The sequence below is a fragment of the Doryrhamphus excisus genome, chromosome 21, assembly GCF_030265055.1.
Source record: "Doryrhamphus excisus isolate RoL2022-K1 chromosome 21, RoL_Dexc_1.0, whole genome shotgun sequence".
Lineage (NCBI taxonomy): Eukaryota > Metazoa > Chordata > Actinopteri > Syngnathiformes > Syngnathidae > Doryrhamphus > Doryrhamphus excisus.
The window spans coordinates 14,560,438-14,577,137 of record NC_080486.1 but is presented as its reverse complement, the minus strand read 5'-3'; the positions used below and the strand labels follow the sequence as shown (position 1 = coordinate 14,577,137).

Below are 16,700 nucleotides of genomic sequence, written 5' to 3'. Positions count from 1 at the left end.
GAAGCCTGGGGACTGTTTCTTCTCCCCTTTATGGTGTCATGAAGTAGTGGCAACTCCGTGTTTTTGTGTCGTCCGTATGGCATAATGTCCTTTTTTTTGTCTTATGTCATACTTGCAACCCGCATTTACAATAAATTCACGCTAATATTTGGTACGTCCGCCATGCGTGTCAAGTCGTGTCAAAAGGGAATCATCGCTTTGATGCTCCATCCGCAAAAAGGCCCAAGAACTTGAGTCCAGTTCAACACAAAAAAACATTTAATCAGCTCTGATGCCACCCCACCCTTGAGGACTTGGACTCTATAAGAGCCTGGAACAACCTCGCTCCGTCCACACACTCTTGGAGAACCTTCTCCCAGAAGAGCTGAAGAGCTGAAGCTTTTTGGACCATTGAGTGATATTTTGTGTACGGTCCCCTCCAACTTTCTGCAGCAACTGATTAATAGAGGGACAATGTTCTATTTCCATGTCCGACACAAAAGGCGTCCTGTCCCACGGGGGGATTATGCTGCAGTTTGTTTGCGGGGAGAAGGAGGGATGCTGTGCAGCAGGAGCCAAATTTACCATGCGCCATTAGTCCAACAGCGTGATCCGAAAACGCTACCATGGAGCGTTGCAGCGAGAGGGCCTCTGTGCTCCATGCTCGATGCTGCCATTGGGATATTTGGCAGCAGATGGCTCCACGTTTTTGGGGGGGATTTCTCAATGTGCAAAAAACATCGCCATGGACACCGTGTCCTTATGGACCAGCAGACTGTTGAACGTTTCTCCGACTTTCCAAGACCCGCTACCAGAAGACGCCATCTCGCCGGCGTCTCTTAATGGTCCGCCTGATGCTATCAGGGAAGATGTCAAGCTGCTTTTATTGGAGCGCAAATGGCTTCTCTGACTCGGCCCTCTTAGTTGTTCCCATGTCGAGGACAAACAAGTACAGCGAGGCGGCGTTTTATTATCCTCCGGAACATTCGCGCCCGATCCGACGCCCGTCGTCCCGAGCTGAACATCTTTGATTTGATTTACCTTCTGAACGGGATTGCAAAGTCACCTGGCTATTTTTATACCTCTTTTACCTTGCTTCCTGCTTGTAATATACATCCCATAGAGGACAGTGGTATTTCTGTATGCAAAGAGCCCTTCAACTGACAGCAAATGTAGTTGGAATCAATGTTAAAATCATAATAAAATCGGGGGGGGTCACGCAAAATGGGGGAGATGAGATTTTATTACTTTTAAGAAAAGTGCAATGGCTGCACGTTGTGTGTATGCTAGCGGCCCCGCCTTTACCCACCAAGACACTATGACTGACAGGCTCACTCTGCTCATGTCGCTGTCCTAAGTGCCAAGGTGCTGAAACCAACTGTGTGTGCTTGTCACTAGCAAATTTGCCCTGTGGTGTATTTGTAAGTCAAATAAAAGCATAGGCACCACAGTTGGGGTGCATGAAAATGCAAAGAACACACCCCAAATATTATATGAATAAATATAAATAAAACATGCAATGAAAAAGGTATGCATTAGATTGGTTTTTTTTTTGCGCTTCTTTGACTTCAGGAGAACCGTTTTCCTCTGCGACCAACCTAACTCAAGGTATCCACCAGAGGTGGTGATGGTTACCATGGCAACACCTGCCGTTGGCTCCAGCACTAACTTCCACGAGCGCAGTTAATCCGTTTGACAACAGCAAGCACGCAGTCGGCAAAAGCCGTCTGCTCCTCACCAACCGACCTCCTCGCCGTCTGTGTTCCGCCTCCCACATGTCGAGCGGAACCCGCTTGACACCGGCCACATTAAGCCCGGCGATATACGGGCGGGGGTTATAGAGACAGCCGAGGCCTCCCGAGGGAGGCGGGCATAAGGAATGCAAACAAAGCCGCCGGGCAGCTCCATGTACCTTCGTTGTCCTTGAGGGTGAAGTTGGGATTAACGGACATCTGGCTGGGCAAGGCAAAGGAGAAACGTTGTCCGTTGGCAAAGTCGTCCTTGTCCACGGCGCTGACCGTCTGGATCACCTGAAATTGGACGCACCGACACAAGGTCGTTAGCGGGAACAGAAGCAGGCAATGAATCCAAGATGGATGCCAGTGTGTGTGTGTGAATGTGAAGCCGGAAAAGTGTGGCGTGAGGAGTTCAAGTATCTCAGGGTCTTGTTCAAGAGTGCAGTAAGGCGAATCGGTGCAGCAACTGCAGTAATGTCGATGTGAGGAGCCAGAAGGCATAGCTTTCGATTTAGCGGTCGATCGACATTGCCCACCTCATCGATGGTCATGAGTTTTGGCGAGCGGCCGAAATGAGTTTCCTCCGTAGGTTGGCTGATGGAGCGCAAAGTAGAGTGGCTAATTCAAGACTCTGGATTCTAGTCTGATCTAGCGGTGTTGTGGGCATGCCCAGCTAGCTTGAGTCCTCTGTGTGCCTGAGATGGACTCTTGACTTCCTGACTGACTGACTGCCGATGGATGATGGATGGGGTGGCTTTAACGTGGTCGCTTGACTCTCAGCATTCATCAGCGAGTTTTAATCAGTGTTTAATCACCTTTATTCGCTGTTTGCTGACTGCAACAAAACCACACATATGGTATTATTTATGCAAATGAGGGCCAGTTGGCGCCTGGTAATTAGCGCCCGCCTGCCAACCAATGGGAGCAACCCCGCGTGGCGTGATCCAAACGAGTCGCGTTCTTTAACGTGTGCAGCCAAGCCTTGCCGTGCCATTTAACACAACGTCATTCCTCGCGCTTAATCCGCAAGCAAAGCCTCTGCGGCGTTTTAATGCAAACCTTAATTCAGACTCTCCCCAACTAGTGCAAAATGATTAAAATGTTGCTTTATTCCGACAGCCAGTTGGCCTCTCAGCCATTTCCATGCATCTGATTGCTCTGTAGCTCAAACAGGGGAAAAAAAAAAAGCTTAATTCAAAGGAATCAAAGAGCACTGAGAGCAAACTGAAGCCGGCTTCCATTGTGAGCTGCCACAGTTTGCACTGAAGTGCTGCTTTTAAATGAGCCTTGATGAAGCGGCCGCCCAGTGAGGCTTCCTCTCAGCCACTAGCTGCTTCTCCGAAGAACCGTTTACAGCAAAATACATTCAAAAAAAGACTAATGGCGGACTTGGGACGCTCACCTGTCCGGCTCGCGTGCTCTCGCAAACGATGATCTCCTCGTCGGCGGCCACTTGTGGCGCATTGTCGTTGACATCCAGGACCTGCACGGTGACCAGGATGTGACTGAAGAGGCCAGGGTTGTCTGGCGCAGACGAGGGAAGACAAAATCAAAGCCAAAGGTCAGCCGCTACTTGACGCTGTCGTCTGTATCCGCACACGGACCGGCCACCATTTTGTGCCTTCGTACTGTAGCTATAGAAACCCACGTCACATTCGATGTCGATGAGATCCAGATGGCAGATTCTAACCTTGCATTGTGGTGGCAGTTTTATCAAAACTGAATAGGGAGCATTATTTTTTAGATCAAAAGCTTTAGAAGGGAAGTTGTTGAAAACCTTGGAAGATTGGAATCTGATCTTCAGCAATTTTGCATGTAATTTTTTATACATTTCTACCCATTGCGCAACATTGGTGAAGGCATGTGATGCATTGCTGTAGCAAGATTACCAATACAAATGTGTAACTATGTCAGGTTTCAAAGTTTATTACAGAAAATAAATGATTACAGGAAGGTCACACGGAAGTGAATGATGGAATGTTTATGTTGGCTCCGTCTTGTTAAGAGCACCGACAAAAGGCTTCATCTTGCACATATTTTTGCCTGGTAAGTTTATTTTCCCTTGTCCTTGCGCATTCAAAGCCGCCATATTTCTGCCTTCTGCAAGCTCATGCCTGCATGCTAATAAGCGACGGAGGAGATAATAAAGCATTAGCATGCAGCACCTCGGTTGCTCGGCAGTGGGATTTGCCTAATTGTGATTACAAATTAGCCAAGTTACCTGATAGCTAAAGTTAGCCGGGCCTGTTTTAATTTAATTAATTGTTACATGTATGAAAGGACAGTGAACAATTGGGACTAATTTGATTTGCTAGTCAATTAAAAGGAAGTCCTACTTGAATACATTCTAATCAGTATGTAAATGATCTTCATAACCCCGAGTAAATGCGCTTGGCAATATTTACTTTATCATTTTGCTTGAAGAGTGGGACAGAAAAGAAATGTGCAACTATAGAAATCCATTAGTATAAAAAAAAATGGCCGATTAGTCCATACCGGCCTAGCTAAACAGCGTAGTGTTGGAGTATCGATGGAGTATCAGCGGGTACCTACCAACCTCCGAGGCCATCACAGTGATATTGTGCCAAGCCGTGTCCTCCCGGTCCAGAGGCTGCGTGGTCCTGATGACGCCGCTGATCTCGTCGATTCGGAAATAGTTCGGACCCACTTCTTTTTTTTCGATGAAGTACCTGAAGACAAGTACCGGGAATCGTTCAGAGTACATCCACAGTCGCCATACGGCGGTGCAACAATGCTCTGGCGACATCTCGCTGAAGCATCAGCGACACGCCATCTCATTAGCGGCTTCACGTCGCCGCCGGGTGCTGCGAGGGGGGGGCGGGCGGGGGATCGCATGCATGAGTGTCACAAAATGAGATACCTGTGCAGAGTGAAACCCTGGATTAGTCCGCCGCCTCGGGGCTGCTATCTGTCTTTCCCATTCCCACTGCCTCACAAACTGGAAGTTTAGAGCGCATACAAATGTGCTAAGCACTTGTATCGCCTGCGGTTAGCTCACACTGTTAGCACCCGGAAAAAAAAAAAGAATCATTCACGCAAATATTCATGACATCACGCCAGGCTCGGACCAGCTCGACTCGCATGGTTTCTTTGCGACGTTCCGTCTTACCTGACGGGGCTGTTCCTGCTGTCGGGGTCCCGAGCCGTGACGGCGCCCACCTCCGTGCCTCCCGGCGAGTTCTCGTACACGTCCATGATGTAATAATCCAATGAGAAGACCGGCGCTTCGTCCACGTCGCCTACTGTGATCTTGAGAGTGGTAGTGTCTTTGAAGGAGCCCAAGTAGGAATAACGGGGGTCCACGTGGGTGTTGGTTCCCTCAATGTGCAGCGTGTATGTCTTCTTTCGCTCGTAGTTGAGGGGCTGTCGGGACGGGGCGGAGCAAAGATGTCAACACACGCCATGTTGACAAAAGTGCCTATCGAAACTAAATATTGACCTTTTTCAGCGTGATGATTCCGTCTTTTGTGTCCCTGTCAGTAGCAATGGAGAACATGTTGGCGCCCTCCGAGTTGATGATGCTGTACTTGATGTCCGCGTTGGCGCCGAGGTCGTCGTCGTTGGCTTTGATCTTCCCCACCGGCTTCCCGACTTGAGCCGATTCGGGGACATACTGCTGATAATTTTCTGCGGACAAAAAACGGATGTTAGAGCGACATTTCGGAACACAATCGGTACCCAACGAATCACTGGGATGCTCCTGGGTTCCCATTGGGTACGTACTTTGTGGGAACTTTGGCGGGTTGTCGTTCACGTCGGTCAGTGTGACGTTGATGGTGGTGGATCCGGAGAGGCCGCCGACTTGGCCTGCCATGTCTTTGGCCTGGATGACTACAGTGTAGTGTTCTCTGGCTTCCCGATCCATGTTGGCTAAGGCAGTCCTGATGATCCCTGCAGAGACAATTTACGTTGTCATTCCCGGGCCAAATAGTTCTCAAAAAAAAAAAACTTATCAAAACATACAATAACAATTACAATTTACACCGTTTCTTGCGCACATTTTGTTGACTGACAAGCACAAGTCTGCAAAACGTGGGTCGGATTAGTTGGAAAACATGGCCGCAATTAAGCAAAACAGCTTTGCAACTAATAGCCCGTAAGTCATCGAGCATTTGTCTTATTGAAACGTCGCAATTATTGCATTGAAGAGGTTCTTTGCTTTCACTTTAGCGCTCAGCCTTGAGTCCAGGACTTTCTCACCTCTCCATCACATTTCCAACTACGGTGCACACACACGTTGAGCTAAAGATTGACTTGCGGCGAGTTATCGAATCCAATAAGCGCGCCTCACAATTTCCTATACGAGCGTCACAGTGAGAGCGCTGATTCACTAGCGCCGCGTGGAACGAGATGGAATAATGTTGCTACGCTCACACCCTTCCCCGAGTACCAGATCTGACCATTCCTCCTCCTCCTTCCCGAGCCCCGGCACCCTGCGGCGACCATTGAACTTGTGTTGTTGTGAACTTGTGAACCCTGTAATAATACGCATGACTGGAAACAGCGGGACCCTGCGTGGAAAACGTTGTTGATCGCCAAAGGGACAGAGAGAAAAAAAAAAGAAACACTCAGCGTTCTCTCGCCTCCTGCTGACAGTTGACACCCACTGATTTGTTTGACAGAACACTTTTTATTTCCCACCGACGCTTGATGAGAGGAGTTTGTAATATTGTGCAGTCGTTTGCATGAGCCGCACAATGCGCCATCTCGTTTGAAGATGGCGACCGAGTTGTAGGTTGAATTAGTCCTCCAAAGACGGCTTTCATTTCTTTGTCAAGCCGACAACTGCGGTTCAACAAGAAACACTTGATGTTGTTTTACATAAACACAAGTGGCTACAGCTAAGAATGCTATGCTTTAACCCAAAGCTTCCACGTGGACGAAAACCTTCATTTCAACCAACTAGAAATGCATCAATCAGCCCGTTATGCAACATGGATAAGACTAACGCTGTAGTATTATAGTATTTTTCCAAAAGTGAATAATAACCTGTCGCATGTTTTGCATGATATACCGTATTTTCTGGACTATAAGTCACACTTTTTTTCATAGGTTGGCTGTTCCTGCGACTTATACTCCAGAGCGACTTATAAATGAAAAAAACTGCTTATGTTACATAAACACTGGACATCTTTTCTGTTTATTTTTTGTGTAGCTGAATAATGATTGTGTTAGCATATCTTACATCAATTCAGCCTCTATTCTTTTATTGTTAGAACTTGCCTTCCAAGAAGATGTCTGTTTTGGTCAAGTAGTTTGTAAAATAAATTACTCGCAAAAAATGCGACTTGTACTCCTGAGCGACTTATCATCCAGTAATTAGAGTCAGTAGAAAAAAACATACATAAGAGTATAAGTTGCATTTTTTGCGGGTAATTTATTTTCCAAACTACTTGACCAAAACAGACATTAAGTCCTCTTGGAAGGCAAGTTCTAACAATAAAATAATAGCGAACAGGCTAAATAGGTGTAAGATATGCTAACACAATGGTTATTCAGCTATACAAAAAATAAACATGAACAGAAAAGATGTCCATCAGTCGCTCTGGAGTATAAGTGGCAGGAACAGCCAACCTATGAAAAAAGTGTGACTTATAGTGCGGAAAATATGGTGTATACATGAAAAAAAACCTTAACGAATGACAACTTAAAGAAAATGAAAGACATGGAGACCAATTTCCGACCATAAACACCCTTGGTATTCTTTTAGCAATGGACTCGACATGTAATATCTGGATCGTCTTATGTTACTGCATGGTACTAATACTCCAAGTCAACCGAGACGTTTGTCCTCTGTGTCATAGTGTAGCTTCAGTGTGAAATAGAAGTCAAACAACGAGACCGCTCCAGCCATTCAGGGACTCCAGCTAATATATTTTATTCAAGCTATTCATTTCAATGAAAGTCTCGACAAGCTTAATTTTGCTTTTTTTCCGCCCCTTTTTTTTACCAAAACGTGCAAATGAAAGCGCTTTCATTACTCCAAAAGGTCATTTTCCTTTTTTTCTGTGTCAAGACCCTGCAGACGGAAATGAATCCAGCGCCAGGCTGACTAGTCATTAAAAGTGGGTCAAGGAGGCAGCATTAAGAATGGTGGGGGGGGGGTCTCAGAGGTCACGTATCATCTGTCACGGCCGGCCCGGGCAGTTTGCGCTCATCAGCAATGAATCAGCACGGAGCGAGACGTCATAAACACAGCCATGCGTCTCAACCGCCGGAGACCGGAGTAGGAAAACGATGAGCTGTTTCCACGAAACTCTCCACTGTTTGTGTTTATTCGCATTTTAACTGGCAGGTGACTTTTAAATGCCACTGTACGCCGAATGGCCTCCTGTTTCAATGTTTCGAAGGTCATTTTTACACTAATCACCGATGTTGTGCCGCTTAAAGAGCGTGTCATTTCCTGCTTACAGCCTTGGAAAAAAAAAGACACAAACTCCCTCTCTCGCTCTTTTCTATTTATTATTTCTATTCCATTCTTTACAACCAGTCGTTGGCGGCGAATGCGAGAACAATCAGGCGTGATTGTATAGTTAGTCCCAATGTATTCCAGCCTCATTAAGTGCGAGCCAAGTGACCTGTGCGCTGCTGCGGGCGCTCAAGTTTACAACACATCGTGCATCGCCAGCAGGGCTGCCAAGCACGCCGAGACTCGGAACGCTCGCCGGGAGGAAGGACAAGCACGCACACACAAATGACGCTAACTAGATGCAAAAATACATGAAGGCAAAAGTCATTTTGTTTACTCTTTTGTGTTTCCACAATCCAAAGCTGCTGCATTATAAATCCTGCATGGAATTGACATGTAAATTAGGGATGAGTAAGCAGCCTATTACATATTGGATATATCAATTAGGCTGTGCTGTGTAGTGGCATAAAAGGCATTGCGGGCTTGATAGCAACAACGCGCATAATAGCTCAATGATAATAAGGCTCTGTAGAGTTATTCAGCCTTTTTGTTATTCTCAAAAATAAAAAAACATTTTAGTTTGTATGTATATGTATTAAAATAAAAACTTTGCACTAGCTTTGTGTTTAGGTGACCGGGTTTCAGACTTGTTAGACAATCCAAATTAGGAAGACACACGGAAATCCTAGAGCGAAGTATTTACGTCAAACCTTTCACTATGCTAACTATGCTAACATCAAAACCTACACTTTCTAACTATGCTTCACATCAAACCTTACACTATGCTAACATCAAACCTTTCACTATGCTAATTATGCTAACATCAAACCTTTCACTATGCTAACTATGCTAACATCAAACCTTTCACTATGCTAACTATGCTAACATCAAACCTTTCACTCTGCTAACTATGCTAACATCAAACCTTTCACTATGCTAACATCAAGCCTTTCACTCTGCTAACATCAAACCTTTCACTATGCTAACTATGCTAACAGCAAACTTTTCACTATGCTAACTATGCTAACATCAAACCTTTCACTCTGCTAACTATGCTAACATCAAACCTTTCACTCTGCTAACATCAAACCTTTCACTATGCTAACTGTGCTTCACATCAAAGCTTACAGTATGCTAACATCGAACCTTGCGCTATTGTAAGCATGCTTCAAATCAAACCTTCCACTGCGCCAAGCATTTCAGTTCATAACATAAACAGGGTTTGATGTGTTTCAGGCCTGTTGGTGTAGAAATAAAAACCGTTCAAAACCACTTCCACACTTTATCGAAAGCGGCAAAGCCTTTTTCTTCCTCTCACCAATTAAACTGTAAAACTAGTGGGTAAACTTTGCGTGATGGTAAGGAAAGTTCTCGTCTGACATCTTAAAAGCACAGCCACCCTTTTTGCAAGAATCCAAGCACGGGTTGTTTAAATGCCAGGCCTCAGCGTGAGCTCGCAGTCTTGTGCATTTCCAAGCACTAAAAGCCTGTTATTAACTGCAGTCTTACTTCAGCTAATGTCCGAGAGACACCATTCAGTAGTCTGAAGTGCTTCTTGCGCCGTTGTGTCATTGTGTGGGGTTCAACCACAGGTGAGGATAAAGTCGACGGTTCCGCGTCCCCACTTGATACATTGCAAGGAACAAGGCTGCATTTCACTCTAAAGTGGAAATCTTTCACAATACCACAAGACTTCTTTTGGAGTCGCTGAAAGGTTGCGTGAGCGTTGCACCCTTGAACCCTCCCCGGACCACAATACCTCCCGGAGAGTCTCGCCGGAGTCCGTGGGTTCATTTAGAAAATAATTGAGAAAGAGTTGACTTCCTTGAACCTGAGGCCAATTTGACACAGCGAGGTGGTTAGCCTTTTACCCAACCCCCTCCTCGCTCTATTAAAGCAGATAGCATCGCACGATCCACCTCTTTGTCTGGCAGCAAACTTCTAAAGGAGGACAATCTCCTGGGTGAACAAAAAGGATTATAGAAGATTACCAAAACCGCCCTTCAATCTCCGGCTTCAGGAATCCCGGCTCGTCCAATTCCGCGTTATCCCTCAGCGGTGCGCTCTTTGCGGCTAAAGCTAGATGACAATCAAAGCGTGGCTTTTTTCACTATTTTGTCATCCTCAAAATTATGTCTGATTGACAGGATGACAGCTTGAGGCTTTGGGCAAAGTGTAACCGCAGAGGAAGCCTCCATCTGTGTCAGCTCCTTCAATAAAACTCCCAAATCCCACATCGGCAGAGAAATTAGCCTATTTAGGATGCAAGAAGGACCGTGAAGCGTTGCAAAGCAATGCAATGTCGGAATTCTCTGAGACTCGGGCGGGCGAGGTGGACGTGACGACTGACGGCAGCTTGGTCTTTTGATCGGGTTTACTCCTCTTCGGGAATCTGCTCCATCTTGTGTTGTCTGAGCGATTACATGTTTGCGTCAGTCGGGACGAGGATGTCTTCAAGCTCGTCGTGGATTGGCTGCATGGCGGCAAACATGCAGATTAGACGTTTATACCGGTATACTTCTACATCTGGTAGGGGACGTTGTTGTCGTAAAAGTAGCCTCCCCGAGTTAGAGTGTCAGTGAGCGGCAAAGCGGCAACTTCAAAAAAACAGCGTTTGAGCTCCTGTCTTCTGAAAAGTCGGTCGAGATGATAGATTTTTCTCACGTTTGGTGCTCATAAACAGGCTCATCAAAAAGGCCTCTTTTTCCTAACACGGAACAATTTAGCTCCAGTTTTTGTGTATTGGCATTCGAACATCACAGCGTCTTCCTGTTTACGTTCTTGCGACCAATAGAAGAGAATGGTGAGGTCATATGGTTTGTTACGGTGGCTTGTTTGGAGTCGCATACGTGATAGCAGGTTCCGAAAAGGAAATACAAGACATCAATTGCTATACTCTAACAAGGACCGGGGGAGGTGTAAGCAGTCCCACCGGCCCCCCCATGCTCCCCCACCCCCGTGTGCCACAGCGATAAGACTTAACAAGAGAACAAGTGGCATGCGAGCGCCACTTCCTCCTCGTCTTGCACTGACCGCTGGAGTTCTGTGCGTCCTAATTCGAGAGCTGAGGGTGGATGGCCAGTGGCGAAAACAACTCTGTGTGTGTGGGGGGGGGGTGTGCAGCATGGCCTGGCTTTACATCGCGTGTCCAATCATCCGTCGGCCTCCAGCAAGAATTACAGCGCTGCCGAGTCAGCGCATGCAAGCTCCTCTTCTCGTGAGGCCGCCGCACGTAGGGAGGTGTGCAGCCAGGTAGATCCACAAACGATATTCCGCCCCCCGCCCTCTGTCAATCCTCCTCTCTCTCTCTCTCTCTGGGGGGGCCCAGTGAAAATATGCAGCTTTTCATTTGCGCGCCGTGTTTTACAGCGGCGTCGTGGTCTCGGAGGTTGTTTTGCACGCCGCAAACAATCAATTCATAAGCATGTTTGTTGTTAGCATCGGCACACACACGCCCTCAGACTGGCGCACCAACGACTTTCAAACACTTTGCGAGACAAAAGGAGATCACAAAGAGACACAAAACCACTCCCGACAATGCATTTTTCACATCATATAAAAGTTATATGCCGGCCACTTTGGAGAGATTATTAACATTTAATAGCTTCTACTCCGGGCCTCTCAGACAAAAGATGGCCGCCCCGCCCGCCGCGCAGCTTTCCCGCCTCTCAGATGGCGAAGAACAACAACAACAACAACAAAAAAAAAACAGTAAATGTCTGCTCCAGCCCCCAAGGAGACAATAAGTCCAGCAGGAGCGCCGGCGGTCCGCAAGTCGACTGTGCCTGCTTCGGCTTTTATGACGACACGCTAAAAGAACAGTGTTCACTGTAGCGATGCAGCAAAGTTATTATCACGCATTTCATATTTATAGATGCTCGCTTTGTTGTGTATGTGTGTGTGTGTGTGTGTACGCATTTTCTATGTGTGTGTGCGTGCCAGGGACTGCACCTGTTTTGGGGTCCACGGAGAAATATGGCTGTCCTTGTAGGATGCTGTAGACGATCCTGGCGCTGTTTCCATAGGTGGGGTCGTCTGCGTCGGTGGCGGTGACTTGCAGCACAGACGTCCCTGAACACAAACACACGACAAAAAGTTTGGAATATATCGGATGTATGCCGACTTGATACACGTATGCTTGCCATAGTATTATGTAAACATGCTATGATGCTAAATGTCCAGGTTGGGGTGGGATGCCATGAGTAGAAACCGCAGTCGGGACTTGGGTGGTCAAATGTCGTCTTCTCGGGAAGCACGTCACTTCCCGGATGCAAGTGTACATAAAAACGGGCAAAAAAATCCAAATCCCCTGCAGTGTGAACGTGGTGGACGTTGGCTGTGAAATTGACAGCGACTCGGTGACGAAGCACCCATCCTCGTCTATGCCAATCAAAACTTTCCTCAAATTGTGAGAACAAGAGCTGTATTGATTCCACTCGGCGTGAGATCCAAGTAGCTGGAGGTAGACGAGGTTAAGGAGCACATTTTGTTTTCGTCTTCTCATGGTTGTAATTTCCCAGGCATTTTTCCCTCTTCCCGGCTGAGCATCGATGAATTCCCGGGAGCTGCAGGTTATATTGAATCCTAAGACGGATCCCGGCGCTCTCATGCACTGACGCCTTCCACTGTGTTGCCGTGATGACACGTCACATGAAGTCTATAAGAAGTGTAGAAATGCGGAATCAAACACACACCAATCATATAGTAAGCCGCACTGTGTGCGCGCGCGTGATGACTGTAAATTGAATCAGTGGCCATTTTTCAGGCGTTGACCTTCACTTGAAACAATGCAGCTAGCTTCTTTCATTCCCTGCACCCCCCCGCTGCCCCCCCGAAGACAAAGAATTATGGAGGGCCGCTTGCTTTATTTACTGTCGTAGCGCACAGAGCCTGACGGCCTTTGTGCTCCGAGTGAACACTCATCCACTGCTCAGCTAGCATTACAGGCTCCATTAACCCTTTACTGTATAATTACCTGATGAGTGCACGCCGAGCTTGTACGCCGCATTAGTAAGGCCAGGGATCATGTGACGAGACCGTGGAAACCGCTGAAGTGGAAGACGTGGTGACACGCTTGAGTTGCGTGCGTTCCCACGCTTGGGAAACCACCGTGCCGCGGTCCCGCTGCTTATGTGCAGTTATTGTATTTGTTGATGATCATGTGAGTTGTTTGTCGGCCATCGGCAGCGCTCTAACTAACAGGTCGGAGTCACTTAAGCTTCTCCTTCCATTTGCTTCTTCACGCCAGCTAAAAGCTCCCCATTTCCTGCATTTGTACCACAGCCCAGGCGGCCATTAGACAAGATGGCGTGATCTCACCTCTTAAGACGCAGGGCGCCGATACGTGTCTTTGTGGTGAGTGTTGTTTGAGATGATGACCCACGAGAGTAGCTAGTCTAATGGAGGTTGCATTAGCATCCCGAATGTAAGACGACCCTTCTATTTCTGTCCTTGAAGCTCTAACACTCAGATTTGTGGGGGCACTGGAGGACTGGAGACTGTTGCTGGCAAATGGAGGTTAGCATTAGCATCCCGAATGTAAGACGACCCTTTTCTCTAACACTCAAATTTGTGGGGGCACTGGCGGACTCGAGACTGTTGCTGGCAAATGGAGGTTAACATTAGCATCCCGAATGTAAGACGACCCTTCTCTCTAATACTCAAATTTGTAGGGGCACTGGAGGACTGGAGACTGTTGCTGGCAAATGGAGGTTAGCATTAGCATCCCGAATGTAAGACGACCCTTCTATTTCTGTCCATGAAGCTCTAACACTCAAATTTGTGGGGGCACTGGAGGACTGGAGACTGTTGCTGCAAAATGGAGGTTAGCATTAGCATCCCGAATGTAGGACGACCCTTCTATTTCTGTCTTTGAAGCTATAACACTCAGATTTGTGGGGGCACTGGCGGACTGGAGACTGTTGCTGGAAAATAGAGGTTAGCATTAGCATCCCGAATGTAAGACGACCCTTCTATTTCTGTTTTGAAGCTCCAACACTCAGATTTGTGGGGGCATTGGAGGACTGCACCAACTGATTAATTGGTGTAAATAGTATTCCTTCATAGAAAACTACTACTAAATACAGGTTTTAGTATTACGAGACATGAAATAACTCCCCTATAGTCACCTTTACACTCCTATTGCCCCATATAGTAGACATAAGCGTGAATAGGCCATTTAATGCGAGTGTGGGGAGGACAGGAAGTGAGGTTCGGAGGTCATTCAAAGCTGCAGTAAAAGCCAACTCTGGTGCTACACTACAGTAACATTACTGCCCCCTAGTGATCCATGTAGAATACTGCATTGCGTCTATTGAATGCCTTATTTTTCATTTGTCCATGATTTGTAGCGTGCCAATATAAGACGACATGTCCTATATTGGGGTCCATATGTTCCTCCTTTACGGTCATTGATTTCCTCACAGACTTTCATTGATTAATGTAAACATTAAACCGTCTATCGATCAGGAAGTAAACAGGAAGTAAGCAGGAACCATGCTTGGTTCACATTTAAATCCACGATAAGTCTCGTACTCTTGTATTTATGCTCGCTAAACGATCTTCTTGTAATAAATAGATTCTTAATAATAAAAACCTAGTTGCTCACGTGTGCCCATGAGCAAGCTCCCAGATCCCAACATGACAAACAGCCAGCGTGAGCGTTCTACTCTGCTGTATGCAGCATACATACATACATATATACATACATATATACATACATACATGTGTAGCATATATTCCTCCTTGCTGTGCATGAATACGCATGAAGTAAGATGGCACATATTGATTGTATATTAAGTGGGCGCCTGCAGCTGTGTTGACGCTTGCATAATTAATAAGCATTTACACCGTGCTGTGGTTTCATTGTGACGGTAAAGTATGTGGCGGGGACGGGGGGGTGGACGACACGTAGCCGTGATCCTCCATGCTGACAGCGTCCATCAAATCTGAGCATTATTGTCTTTGTCAATTGTTTTATCAGGCAAATCCGTAGTCACAGCAGCAGCTGCACCTTTTGAACATTTGTAAGACGTGCCGTGAAATACGAGCGATTTTGCCGCCAGGCCAAAACTCGCTGGACCGAGAAGAGGCCCGTCTTTTGTCTGGGAAAAAAAACAAGACAAAAAGATAAAAAATAGATGTTGTTGCCACATGATGCATGCGAGGCAGCGGCTCGTCTCCGTGGTGGAAGAAAGCTATTCCTCCTCCCTTGATGTGGAGTGGAGGTCTCCCCCGCTCCCCCGCCCTCCCCAAAGGTCTTTCTGCTTGGGACCGGGTCACAGCAAGCGGCTAATTATATCCGCCAGCAGGTTTTTGGCGGTAAAAGTGTCCGCAAGCCGCGTGACAACAATGAGCCGTGTCAAGTCGTGTTACTTTATACAACCACCACTCACCCACTTCAGACATTTCGGGCACCGTGGCTACAAAGGGTCCATCTGGAAACTGTGGCGCGTTGTCGTTGATGTCTTGGACTTTGATGATGAATTCCGACTTGGGTTCCAGCGCCTCCTCAGTGTTGCGGTCCAAAGCTTGGGCGTGCAGGACATAATGCGATTTCTTCTCCCGGTCCAAGCTCCTGGTGGCGTGGATGTCCCCCGTCACCTCATTGATCAGGAATATCGTCCCCGCGCCTTCGCCGCTTAGGATGTAGCGGACGGATCCGTCGCCTTTATCCGAGTTGGAGTGAAGCTGCAAAGGGAAAACAGAAGGGAGGCAGCATGAAGGCTTTGAAGTGTTTGATCGTTTTGCAGCCCCGAAATACGACTTAAGCCAGGTCTATGTAGTACTGGATCAATGGGCCGCGTTCAACCACGGTTCTTAGGGTTTTATCCTTAAGCGAAACATTTGAACATATCTGGGAATGCTTTTTAAAGCATACTTGTTTAGTGCTGCTGGTGTACTGTACATCCTTCTCAAAGTTTTAAATTCTACTTTTATTTTGAAATTGATTTGACAAAGCAGTACAATCAAAGTCAAATTTGTAATATAATTATGTAATAATAATAAATACAACAGAACAAATACCACCGTACCACCTCTATTCTCGTTCAAATCCTTCCATAAGCTTCTCCAATGGTCCAGAAATCAGCCGCCCGCATCATCACCGCCTCACCCCCATCCAAAATCCTTCTGTGTACATTCAAAGCCATCCACCAGCTCGGCACCCCCACACACCCACCCACCTCCCTGATCTTCTCCTCATTGGCACCTCCTCCTCTCCCTCAGATCCTCCTCCTCCATTCACCTCACCGTCCCATCTGCTCACCTCAGCACCATCGCTTGCCGAGTTTTCTGCTGCTCTGTTCCCAAACTTTGGAACTCTCTCCCACCGGCTATCCGTGACATATTCAAAACCCACATATCAGGACTTCTCACATCTTTAGTTTAACTTTGGATCATTTTTGTCCTGTTTTAGGTGTGTTGCTGTTATCAGCATGTAAAATGTCCTTGGGTTCCTAGACAGGCGCTTACAAATTCTTACAAAATGCATTATTGTTATTATTATGACAGGGCCCTAATAATATTTAAAAGCATTTTTAGAAGGTTAACAGGTT

At 46.7% G+C, this 16,700-nt stretch overlaps 1 protein-coding gene across 1 annotated transcript in view; it reads right to left on the bottom strand.

Moving 5' to 3' along the window:
• The window catches only part of LOC131108702 (cadherin-18-like), a 50,815-nt gene that overhangs the window by 8,986 nt on the left and 25,129 nt on the right, over window positions 1-16,700 (bottom strand). Inside the window, exons 3-10 of the mRNA XM_058059918.1 lie at window positions 15,540-15,834; window positions 12,097-12,216; window positions 5,460-5,627; window positions 5,176-5,363; window positions 4,846-5,099; window positions 4,269-4,405; window positions 3,118-3,239; window positions 1,892-2,009 (exon numbers count right to left, since the gene is read on the bottom strand). Of these exons, the coding sequence (XP_057915901.1) occupies window positions 1,892-2,009; window positions 3,118-3,239; window positions 4,269-4,405; window positions 4,846-5,099; window positions 5,176-5,363; window positions 5,460-5,627; window positions 12,097-12,216; window positions 15,540-15,834 (1,402 nt within the window). The remainder of the gene's footprint in view (window positions 1-1,891; window positions 2,010-3,117; window positions 3,240-4,268; window positions 4,406-4,845; window positions 5,100-5,175; window positions 5,364-5,459; window positions 5,628-12,096; window positions 12,217-15,539; window positions 15,835-16,700) is intronic.